The sequence below is a fragment of the Sinocyclocheilus grahami genome, unplaced genomic scaffold (assembly GCF_001515645.1).
Source record: "Sinocyclocheilus grahami isolate Dianchi unplaced genomic scaffold, SAMN03320097.WGS_v1.1 scaffold451.1, whole genome shotgun sequence".
Lineage (NCBI taxonomy): Eukaryota > Metazoa > Chordata > Actinopteri > Cypriniformes > Cyprinidae > Sinocyclocheilus > Sinocyclocheilus grahami.
In genome coordinates, this window is record NW_015505630.1 from 112,317 (window position 1) to 124,756 (window position 12,440).

Sequence of the window (12,440 nt, forward strand, 5' to 3'; positions counted from 1 at the left end):
AGGTAGTCCTTTTAGAAGGATGAGTTTGCAAGACTTAGAGAACCGATCCGCGACTACCAGGATGCAGGTGTGCGAGTCAGAGGGAGGTAGATCTGTAACAAAGTCCACTCTAAGGTGAGACCAGGGCTGTCGAGGAATTGGTATGTAGCGCCTTTAGTCCTGGACCAGCGATATAAGCACTAACATTTATCTAGGCTCGGACAGGGGTTGCTTAAGAAGAGTGAGTGAGTTGAACAATTAACTGATTTATTGCCAGAAACAGCAATGTAACAGACACAGCCTTAACTGGGTATATAAATGATTAAATAAAACGAAGAGCTCTTCAAAAAAGAAATAACAAATAAACAAAAATCAACAGAACCCAGTTTAAATGTAGTTCTTTGTCCTTGTATATATGGGTCTGAGTCCAAAGAATAGTTCCTTAAACCAGTGTGTGCACAAATTCCAAAAAGCGATCAGTTCCTTGAATGAGTATATGGATTCCAAACAAAAGAGAAGTTCCACTCCTTGAATGTAGATGCATTGAGTGCACTAAATATTCCTACCAGTGTGGATGAAACAAGGTTGATGCTCTTATCTGGTGTTTCGATGGACTAATGAAGCCAATCGGGCTCTCTCTGTGACGAACCTCGCGGCTGGCCACATCACTTTCATGGGCTGGGCTCGCCGTCTCCAATTCTTCTGATAACTCAAAAAACCAATCTACACAAAGAGTAAAAGAAATAAATGTTCTGTTCTTTACATGAGACCTCATTACCTTCTTTTCTATCTTTCAAAGTACAATCGGTGCAACCAGTTACTATAGATGCACTTAGATTACATAAGCAATTGTATTTTTTATAAACATGTTGTAGCGTCTCGACCAATCTGACACACTAATTTTAATTTGATTTAACAAATCAATTATTCATTAGGTTAACAAATCGTCACAGTCCCCTCACTCAATAAACTGGATGCCAGGATGTCTGCTGAACACCAGGCCCTCTGGTCACCATGACAACTAATCATGATATCACTGGTTTTATGACCCCCCAGGAATGTGAGAAGGATAGCCCACTCTTGTCCCAAGGAAAAGCAGAGTAGAAATGGACTGTGTTCTAGTTAATTCATAGAAAAAACGTTATTTGAATGAACACACATATTTCTTCAGGCCATTGAGTATATTATTGTCATTGTGTATTTTGTCTTTGATATTCTTAGACTATTTTAGTATGCTTGTGAGGGGACCCATTCCTGATCCTCCCTTTTCACTATATGTAATCTTACCTTGTTTAGTATCTATGAATTTGCCTTCTTATGATCGAAACAAGCGTGTATATTATATGGTGGTACATAGGCAATATATATTAGGGCCCTGAGAATCGTTAATAATTTCGATTTAAGTCCATTTGCAAATTACCATGCTTAGAGAACAAAGGGTCGTAAACCCTCCAGCAATTGCCTCCTCCCGCTCGGAAATTCCATTTTGCTCATTGGACAAGCCCCGGTCGGTGGTTCGGTCATAAGCTAAGAAGATGTGAGAAACGCTTCAGGATACCAAAGCATCTGTGCCAGGCCTTTCTTCGGCCTAGTCCTTTCCATTCATCAAGTGACTCTGACTCAAACTGGTTCTTTCTCATCAACCAACTTCAGCAAGATCTTGGGGCCTTAAGATTGCATCAGGAATCTTTTTCAGACATACGCAAGTATCAAACTTAGTCGATTTAATTCATGCATTAAGTATCAGTTACACCTTTTTACAAGGTTTGTTTGAACTCAGAATCTGACGTATCCCTGAAGGCTTTGATCTGTTGAATATACATGCAAAGTGTTCCATAAAATCCATTCTTTATGCCTCTTTCTATGCTGAGTTAAACTTTAACCCTTTCCTATACCAACTGTATGTGTGTGTGTGTGTATGTGTATGTTAGACCGGCTTAATGTGTTTATGTAATATGTTAGACTAGTTTAAGTGTTTATGTAGTTAATAAAACCTTACTTGTATCACACTTGACGTGTTCATTGTTTACTCATAACCGGAGTCAATAATCATGCAGATTTACGTTACAAGCTTATAGAATTGTACAGTAAGAAAGTTATTTCCCTTAACCAGGAAATTAACGTCTTAGAATTGACAAGACAGTTGACCCTGAGTGGTCAGCTAAATATCTACAGTGGATCTAAAATATGAATAGTTAATTATAACTAGTTATGGTTAATTATTCATATTTCCCCATGAGCTGATTCGCTACAATGTGCTTCCAAAATAAAATGAATTACACAAATCAAAAACAGCAATAAAGATGTTAACATCACTTACACAGTGTTTTACATTCGTTCTTCTCCAAAACATATTTCTTTTTAATGTTTAACATTAACATGAAATGTAATTGCAACTAACTATGATACTTTGTACCAAAGTTGGTTTAAAACATTGAATTCTCGGGTACTCCGGTTGGTTTTATAAGGAAATTGTCTTTTTAAACAAACTACTCTATTCCATCTAAGTAGCTAGCCGGAACAGAACTAGCAAAATGTGGCTCACTCACCGGAGATTAATCAAAGTTGACCAAATAGTGCTTCATTCGATGTCCAAGTGGAATCCAAGTAGTAAACAACTTAGTAATTAAATTCAATGATGAAACTCAGGATTTAAAGCAAAAATTTGCAGAATTTTAAGATATAAACTCAGGAGCTCATCGGCATGCACGTTTCTGGAAGAATCATCGACAGGAAAATGGGATTCTTGCTTACTCTACGGTCCACTCCACTAAGAGGAAGAGTAAAGCGCCCTCTATAGGAAATTATATACTATTACCTCTGACTTAGTATCCCTAATTTTATAGGGGTTACAGGTAGTAGGACCATCTTTCCTTCAGGGAGACAGCAAGGAGTTTTGGAGATGGCACAGACTGAGCAGCTCCTAACATACCGGGAGACATCCTGGTCATGTTGGGCCACCAACAGCCGTTCTGGAGAAGCGAGAGGGTTTGCTGGCTGCCTGGGTGTCCAGATCCCGGAGAGGTGTGAACTGAATCCAGAAGGGTCAGCCGTAGAGGTGTTGGTAAATAAATTCTCCATGCTGGACCTCCCGTCTGACCAGGTTTTGAGCGAGTGGCCTCGGAGATTTGATCTATGGACCGTTGAATGGGACTCACTATAATGGCTGGAGGGAGGATAGGTTCAGGAGGTGAGATGCTCTAATCAGAGTGGTGGATACAGGACAGCGCATCAGCCCATTAGTTCTTGGATCCAGGCTGGTGGCAATGAAATTGAATCGGGTGAAGAACAGGGCCTAGCAGGCTTGTCTGCGGTAATGGAGGTATTTCAAGTTTTGGTGATCTGTAATGACCTCAAAACTAATAAGGACTTGGGCCTTTTTTTCAGGAGGGAGGTGATTAATGCACAAATTTGGCTGGAGTTAACAATGAAGCGACAATAGAAATTGGCAAATCCTAGGAATCTTTGGAGTTCTTTGATGGTAGTGGGTTGAGGCCAGTCCCTGACAGCCTGCACCTTCCTCTGGTCCATGCGGATGCTATGATGGCCAATGACATACCCGAAGAACTGGATCTTGTCTCAGTGGAACTCAGTGTTTCCTCAGTCCTTGGAGGACAGGTTTCAAGTGGTGGCGATGTTTGGGCAGGTTCCAAGAGTAGATGTGGATATCATCTATGTACATGATCACGAAGTGATGGAGGAACACCATTCATGATTCCCTGGAACACGGAGGGTGAGTTGGAGAGGACATACGGCATCTCCTGGTATTCATAGTGGCTGGCGTGATAAAGGCAGTCTTCCATTCACCAACCTCACAGATCTGAATGAGGTTACACGCACTACGCAGGTCCAGCTTGGAGAAGATGCGGACACCACGCAGCTGCTCAAGGGCGGCAGGGACCAGAGGAAGTGGTATTTGATGGTCTGAGAGTTCAACACATCGTAATCAATGCAGGGCCACAAGCCTCCATTTTTTTTACTGACGAAGAAGCTGGAAGCTGCTGGTGATGTGGATGGGCTTGGTGGATGGACTGGACAAGATGATAACAGATGACCTCTTGCACCATAGTATAAACACAGACGGCTGACGATCCTCCTCCTTGCACAGGTCAGGTGATAAGTATCGACCTGTATGGGCTCTGGTGCTGGAGGGGCGACAGGTGAATGGTGGATGGAGGAAATGCCGCGGATTGGTCCAATTCACATGCTGACATGCGCTGGGAGATGCAGATGGCCCTCTAGATAAAGTTATCCAGCCCCACGACAACATCATAGATGGCCATCTGAAGACAAATGTTATTATTGAGCCCCTGTCGAAAAGCGGTTATTAGTGTGGTTCCATTCCAGCCACTGATGGCCGCCAGGGTGCGAAATTGGAGCACCTATTCACTCACAGACGAACTGCCTGGGCGAAGCCAGAAGAGTTGGTCGTGCACTGATAACGTGGTCGCTGTTTGTCCAAAGACCTCCTTGAATTGGGTAATAAATGCCGTGATAGTGTTAGTTACTGGGCTGTTGGCATTCCATATTGCTCTCACCCATTGAACGGCTCGTCCCAACAGGAGTGAGATGATGTAGGCGACCTTGAACCGGTTGTTAGCAAACAATTGGGGCTGCATTTCAAAGAATAGTGAATACTGAAGCAGAAACCCGCTGCATGACAGGCCATGGGACTGGCAGAGGCAGCTAGTGAAGGAAAGATGAGATATAATAGTGATTGACAGTTGGTTTCAACAAGTTTTGCAAATGGATCCGAGTTTGGATTCGATTGAGGTTCTGTTTGTCATTGCATGGCGTGTTCTGGTCTTCTGTTAACAAAACAGAAGGAGACAACATGGAAACTTCCACAGATAAGGTATTTATTGACAAGGTGAGTAGAAGTGTGTCAAACAGATGAGCAATGCAGACTTAGCTGACAAACTGGTGAGTATTTGCAAGGTGATGTGAGTCCACAGCAGAGAAGGCACAGCAGGAAGATAAAGACTGACGGATGGCAGATCGCAGCAGGTAAGTAGAGCAGGTAGGTAGCCAGGTAAGTTGCGTACAGACAACTACAAGACCAGACAATGGCGGAGTGCTCAATGTTACTCAGAAGACAGGATACAGGTTTAACTCATTTGAAATACTAATGCTTAATGTTACACATTGGTTTTGAAGGGTGACTTTATGAGTGCAGGCAGGTGCGGTGAATCAGAATTCTGGGGATTGTGAAGGAGTGGGTGGAGCTGCAGGATCTGGCGTGGCCAGTGACTTCGTGACAGACATGGTTAACTTATCAGTCAGTTTGTCCATTTTACAGACAAAAGTTATTTTGATAAAACAGTGATTTAAAACTTTAAAAAACAAAGGTCCTTTATTAGACATCTATGGTTCCATGAAGAACCTTCAACAACAATAGAACCTCTGCATTGCACAAAAAGGTTCTTTAGGTGGAAGAAAAAAAAAGTTCTTTAGATTCTTCACACAAAAGTACAAAAAAAAGTTCTTCTGATGGTTCTTCTGGGATCACTGCAAATAAAAACTTTTGGAACTCTTATTTGTAAGAGTGTACCTCTGTACGTTTTTCAAATCTACTATTGCCAACGTATTAGAAACTAGTCGAAAGCGTTGGAATTTGGGGTGTAAATCCCCATGAAAAATACAAAGGATACCAGAAAATGGAAAAGGCAGAAGAAACAGGCGCTCGGTGGGGGGGAGGGGGTGGGCTAAACTCCATGAAAGGGTGTATGAGCTTAGTCACGTGGTGGTATGTGGTTTTCCTGAACTCTCATTCTAAGCTACCAAAGCTAAACGTTTATTATTACGACAGATGTATTTTTGTTTCTCCCTTCCCTTATTTAGAGGAGGGTAATGAGTAAGGGATATGAGAGGGAGAGAGAGAGAGTGAGAGAGATGGAGTTAGGGGGAGAAGGGTAACAAGCCAGCTGGGAGACGGAGGGAAAAAAGGAGTGAAGGAGCAAAAGGAAGCATGTAGACAGAGGTCAGGGTTTTGTGTAGATGATCCTTTTATTCTGTAAACAGAGAGATTGACCAACACACAGGAAAGTCTGGCTGGTATTTGTTTCTCGGCTCCCGTTACTGAGCCCTTAACCTAGCCAGAGTTGTGACCTGAGAACCAACCCCAACTGAGATAGAAACAGATCTAATATAAGGGTCTGCTACCAGTTTTTTACTGTACTGGCGTGTTTATGATACACAAAATGTAAAAAAGCATCATCAATAAAAAAAGAGCTAGAGACAAAGCTAAAACGATGCAAAAAATAATACTATTACAACAATACATTCCAAATATTAAAACAAGTGTCAATGACCCAAAAAGCATATGTATATAAAAATATATATATAAATTTTTAGCATGTATATCTGATAGCTGCTATCAGAAACAAATACATCTGAAGCATTGAATGGTCAGTATAAAGAGGTGCTTGATTGTCATTTTATTTAATTTCTATGTTACCAAAATGTGCAATTAAAACGTTTTAAATGTCAAAATGTATAGAAAAAAAGATAATTGCAGACTGGGTAACCAGATTCCAAATTGAGCATTGCATTAAATATTATATAAAAATACAACATTTCGATTATGAAAATATCAATCTTTTAGTCATTAAAACTATTTAATTATTAACAATTCAATAGATTAAGCTGTTGTGTAGGTGACACTGGCCAACAGAACCACTTTAGGGCAGAGAGAGAGAAAAACTTGCATCTTCTCATGCTAAAAATCACTGATTCATATTCCAAATCTGAAACCCATCGGTCAGCAACTACAGCATTTTGCGCTGTCGGGTCTTTAGTGATGTGTTTTTAGCTTGTTCAACTAGGCCTACGGCTCTGTTCTTCTACACTTTCTTTTTAATAAGGTTGTGACTATCTGACACAGAGGTGCAAAAACCTATCCTGTCTCTGCTGGACTGTGAAGTTGAGAGAAGCACTAAAAAATAAGACGTAGACAGCCCTCAGCTGCGGCTCGTTATTGTGTAACCGGATATATTTAGAGCACATCTGCTTACGGGGTGAGAATCAAGCACTCGAGAACACAGGTTAGCAGAGCAGTGTGAAACCAAGAACATGCTTCTGCAAACAAGCATAACGACTGTCCCTTAATAACAAAAAATGCCCCCTCGCCCACTAAAGTTAAGCTATAAAACATAAAAGCTGTGCTGATGGTACAGCGTCTGTGGACGAGTTTTCCGAATGAATCTTTTAAATGAACAAATCAGTCTCCTTACTTTCATACACTGACTAGTTCACAGGATCTCCATTTTGAAGCGAGTCCTTTTCTGCCTTCAGCGATTGAATACAGTACGAGCAAATATCATTAAAGAGTGCGAACTATAAATAAGCATATCATTTGTTGGACTTACTGTACTCAATGAAGGAGAAGCAGCAATTGAAAGACACTTATTTGTGAAGAAAATGAACCAAGGAATGAACAGAGTGTAGGCCTACTAGTTTGATATAAAAGAAAGCAGGGTGCGAACTACGGGGGAGCTAGGGGGAGCTCGGCTCCCCTTAATAAGACATGGGCTCCCCTGAAAACGTGATTTGTGAAATTTTATTTGTAAGTCATTGCATCTATAAAAAAAAACATGTGGGCTCCCCAAAGTCCACGGTATAGTCCGAACACTGAAAGAAAGTATGCAGCTGACACTGCTGACAAAATGATGGACATTTTTTCATATAGCCCAAGGCTTTGCTTTTTTGTCAATTGTGTATATTCTTGTGTTTAAACACCATTTTTGACCGAGTTTCGTCTTTTTAACAACCTGTTTATAACGAATCATTCAAGTAAACGATTCAATGACTCATAAACATCCACAACAAAAGGCCATTCGCATGTCGCCACCTACTGGCGTAACTACATAACCTGCAGAATCTAAAGTGATTTTTTTAGTGAATCGATTCAAATGATCCGAGCCACTTGAATTAATCAATAGCCCCAGCACCAGCGCTCGCACTCCCCTCCCCCGGTCTCTTCCTCTTCTCACATCTGGTTCCACTCAGAGTTTGGACTTTCATGGCATTCCTTCACATCAGTGCAGCCGGAGCCAACACAACAGCAGCACCCCAAATAAAACCAAGCCTCACATTATTAGTGGCCTATTATTTTTAAATCACACAACACGTCTATAATCATGACAACATTAAAGCAGTCAGAAAAAGGCATAACGAAAAAAGTGATAATCAAGCGCAAATGTTTCCTACCTGAGTGCACGGTGCTCCGCTCCAGGCTTAATAGTAGAAATAAATATAAAGTGCATCTGCAAACATTAATCCACGCGCGACTCCAACAGCCCTCCCGGTGCCCGCCACCGTGCTGATGCATGCCCGCGGACAGTAAAACGGATGATTGTCCTCTTTCCCGCTGAAAGAGAAGCAGGAACGGTAAAGAGCAGACAGGCTTTGAGAGTGTCCGTGTCGCTGTGTGCGTGGACTGTGATGAGTTCAGAGTGAATGAGAGGGGCAGACCGTTCACTTTCACCGCACACACGCACACGTCCCGGGAAAGTGAAGCAGAAGAAGGCGGAGAAGGAAGTTGTGACTACCCGATACCCGGGATAAGTGTCCAGGACTGAGAATTTACCAAAAGTTCTCAACACTTTGCTCTGAGGAAAGAGAATATCACGACATTGTTCATTCTTTGTGAATATTTGCTCACATTCAGCACTAGTAGCCTAATAAGCTAAAGAAATAGCGTAGATCAAGTAAATATTGTCTATTTTCTGCACATGAAGTTAGACTAAAAACACAATGTATTACAGACCAACAGTTTTCATATACATTCAAATAAAAATGACTACTACACCAATAGGGTACAACCTAAGGCCTGAAAGCCAAATTGTCAACAAAAGGTTAGTGAAAGGAAGTGCTTATATATATATATATATATATATATATATATTGGGCATATATCGCTCATTTTGGGTTAAAATAAATTTTTTTTATTTTTTTAAACCCAAAATTTGGGTTAGTCCATATTTGGCCCAAAGTTGAGTTGAGTTTTTTTAGAGTGATCTTTCTTTGACTGTAGCTGAGATGACAGTGAGTCCTCGTACCTTGAGTCGAGTGAGTCCCATCACTACATGTGTTCTGTGTGAATGCATCGGATGGTTTTTGGAGCGTGTTGTTTATATATATATAAAATATGATATGATGAACATTACATTTTTGGTCACTAAAACTTATATAAGATTTCAGTACCATAAACTGAATAGCAATTCAATAGATTATGTTGTTATTTTAGTTAGAAAGCTCAAGACCTGAGGCAACACTGGTCAAAAATCATAATTTTAGGTGATGTAGATTGCACACAGAACAGCCACAGGCTCTACACCCTCCTCCACACTTTTTTTTACGAGACTATACATCCCCTCCAGATACCTGAGGTGGGTAAGTGAGAGACACAAAATCACTTTCCAGAACATTTCTGTTCACTGTTCCTTGCTGGTGGAATGATCTTCCCAACCCCGTACGCCGAATCCCTGAGACAACATTCAAGAGAGAGCTGAAAACTCATCTCATCTGAGAGCACTTAACTGCATCCTACTGAAAAAAAAAAAAATCCTCTAATGCTTTAAAGTCACTGTGACCACATTCATTCAGTCATTTGTCTTTACTCCATTAGTTCTAGTAGCTTACATTTTCAGATTTCAAAAATTCAAATTAAGTGAAAGTGAATTAGAATTCTATGGACTACAGTTTTTGAAAGCTTACAGAAAAGTTGCTCAAACAGGGAAGCACGTGCTGAAAGCACTTTTCATGTACTATTGGCATCTTCTGTTTCTTACACTCAGAAAAAAATGGTACAAAAGCTGTCACAGTAACTTCTCAAAATGTACTAATGCAATTTAGGTATCAAGTTAGGTACTAACTTAAAGGTAGTAATATGCACCCTTTAAAGGTAATTAAGGTAATAATGGGTACCTTTTGAAAAGGTACCGCGCAGTGACAGCTTTTATGCCTTTTTCTGACAGTGTACTTATTGCCAGTAGAAACATAATTAAGTTGGATGACTCTTTGTGAGACAACCGGAGATATGACAGGAGAATACTTGAATTCAAGCTGTGGATGTTTTTTGACACTCCTTGTACTGCTTGGCAATCCAGGACCGGTTCACGGATGAGATCACTTGGCCAGATTAAATAAGTGGGTGGAGTAGATGGGTCGGAATAGTTAGACAGGCCTGGTTTGGTAAAGCAATCACCCACAGGTTCTAGCTGCTGCATGTCTTGTTTGTCCAAAACAATCCCCAAATGGTGAGTCGTAGAGACTGGAAGGCTGCTTAAGATGTAAATGAGAGTTATTTTTTGTTCCACAGTTGAGTTAGAAAAAAAAAAAAGAATAAAGTAATAATTATATATACAGTGGGTACGGAAAGTATTCAGACCCCCTTAAATTTTTCACTCTTTGTTATATTGCAGCCATTTGCTAAAATCATTTAAGTGTGACTGTTCAAGTAGACAGGTTCCAAATAATTATAATCGCTGTAATTGATTTTGACCATGAAGACAAACAGCTGTTGAACATTTTTAAATGGTAAAGCATTTGGCTCGGCTTCAGACTGAATAGGTCAATGATTCATCTAGCACCCATCCGAACTATCTGAATAGAAAATTAAAGGGTTTCAGAGATTTCACAACCCATTCCCAAGCACTGCATACAAAACAAATACACACTTCAACTTCAACCATCGAAATCCACAGGCTGTAAGTCTAATGCCTTGCCTTTCCAACATTACTCCAGCAGCTTTCACATTGAATTTGACTTCAATGCAGTCATTCTGCAAAGGTCACACAGTGGGAGCAGTTGTACATCTTGGCGAACAACTGATAAATAGTGCAAATCCAGCTTTGCTGAGGAGTTGGAAGGAAAACAGACACAGATACCCTGAGGTGAGATGCAACCTGGATAACTGCAGTCCTGTATACTGGTACATCCCACCCACTGAACGAATGTGTATAATCAACTTAAAAAATTGGTTTTGTTTATGTGCAAGTACTGTAATGTGGAAACAGTGCGGTTTTGCATTTTTAGGTCTGAGATACAGACCTGATGTACGTTTAATAATGGACACCTTAATTTATTTGGGAGACTGATTACATTTACTGAAATACACAACTATAATGTCTTTTGATAAAATGATCATTCTTACTAAAAAACAAAAATTACCCAATGCCAAACTAACTACTATTAAGTAAAACATCTGATCCAGTGCACTGTTATTTCAATATAATTTATAAACTATTATAGTATTGATTAATATTTACTGAATTAACTTATTTTATAGTATTTATATACTACTAGAGTATTTACTAATATTTTGCTAAGCTTTTATTTTGATATTTTTATTTTAAAAGTTAAAATGTAATTTTTTTTATATTTCAGTAAAAATGGCTAATTTAAACCTTTTAGACAGCATCTGTAAACATCAAGCGATATAGAAGACAAATAAAGCAGACGACACAAAGTATTAATAACCAATAGCATTTAATGATCGCTCCAAGTTCTGCCCTGTACCCCTGAACTAGCTCCATCCCCTCTTTCGCACAAACAGTAAAACCGGATCAGGCAATTAGCTGTATCACCAGACCTAAACATATATGACTGTGTAATTTTTGAACATATGCGTGTCTGTTTGGTTCTATTTATGAAATTATTTTTATATTTCAGTAAAAATGGCTAATTTAAACCTTTTAGACAGCATCTGTAAACATCAAGCGATATAGAAGACAAATAAAGCAGACGACACAAAGTATTAATAACCAATAGCATTTAATGATCGCTCCAAGTTCTGCCCTGTACCCCTGAACTAGCTCCATCCCCTCTTTCGCACAAACAGTAAAACCGGATCAGGCAATTAGCTGTATCACCAGACCTAAACATATATGACTGTGTAATTTTTGAACATATGCGTGTCTGTTTGGTTCTATGTGAGGCACAAGACTTTTAATCAATGAAAAATAAAATCTAAGTTCATCTCCTTTTTCAACATTAGATTCTGTCCAAAGACAGGATGAGAAACAAGAACATACTTGGGGGGGTCAGTTAGTGTCGATAAAAAAAAAAAATTCAAAAAAAATTCATAACAGCATAAAGCAAAAAAAATTAAATAAAAACACTCAAGTCAAACAGCACCACCTATTGGTAGAGCTCAGCTTTGGTCATAGAATGGGGTGAAAGTGAGCAAGACATAAAGACAAGCACCTCCAGAGACAAACATCTGGGATAAACCTGTCTATTACATCTCTCACACAGTACAAACATCTGATTCCCAGCATAGAGGTCCTTATGCTGATTTGGCCTCAGCAATTATTATGTGATCTGACGGCAGTTCAGAAAGGCATTTAAACTAGGGTTAACTATTGTTGAAATGAACCCACTGACAGTATTGCTTCCAAAAGTTCATAGAGCCGTTCAAGAGGCAAAAAAGGGGGGGGGGGGGGGGGGGGGGGGGGGGG

General features: G+C 39.9%; 1 protein-coding gene across 1 annotated transcript in view; it reads right to left on the minus strand.

Annotated features, from left to right (window-relative positions):
- LOC107552465 (C-type mannose receptor 2-like) overlaps positions 1-8,470 on the minus strand; it is a 50,853-nt gene extending 42,383 nt beyond the window's left edge. Inside the window, exon 1 of the mRNA XM_016234349.1 lies at positions 8,188-8,470. Within this exon, the coding sequence (XP_016089835.1) occupies positions 8,188-8,308 (121 nt within the window). The 5' untranslated portion in view covers positions 8,309-8,470. The remainder of the gene's footprint in view (positions 1-8,187) is intronic.
- Positions 8,471-12,440: the final 3,970 nt, after the last annotated feature.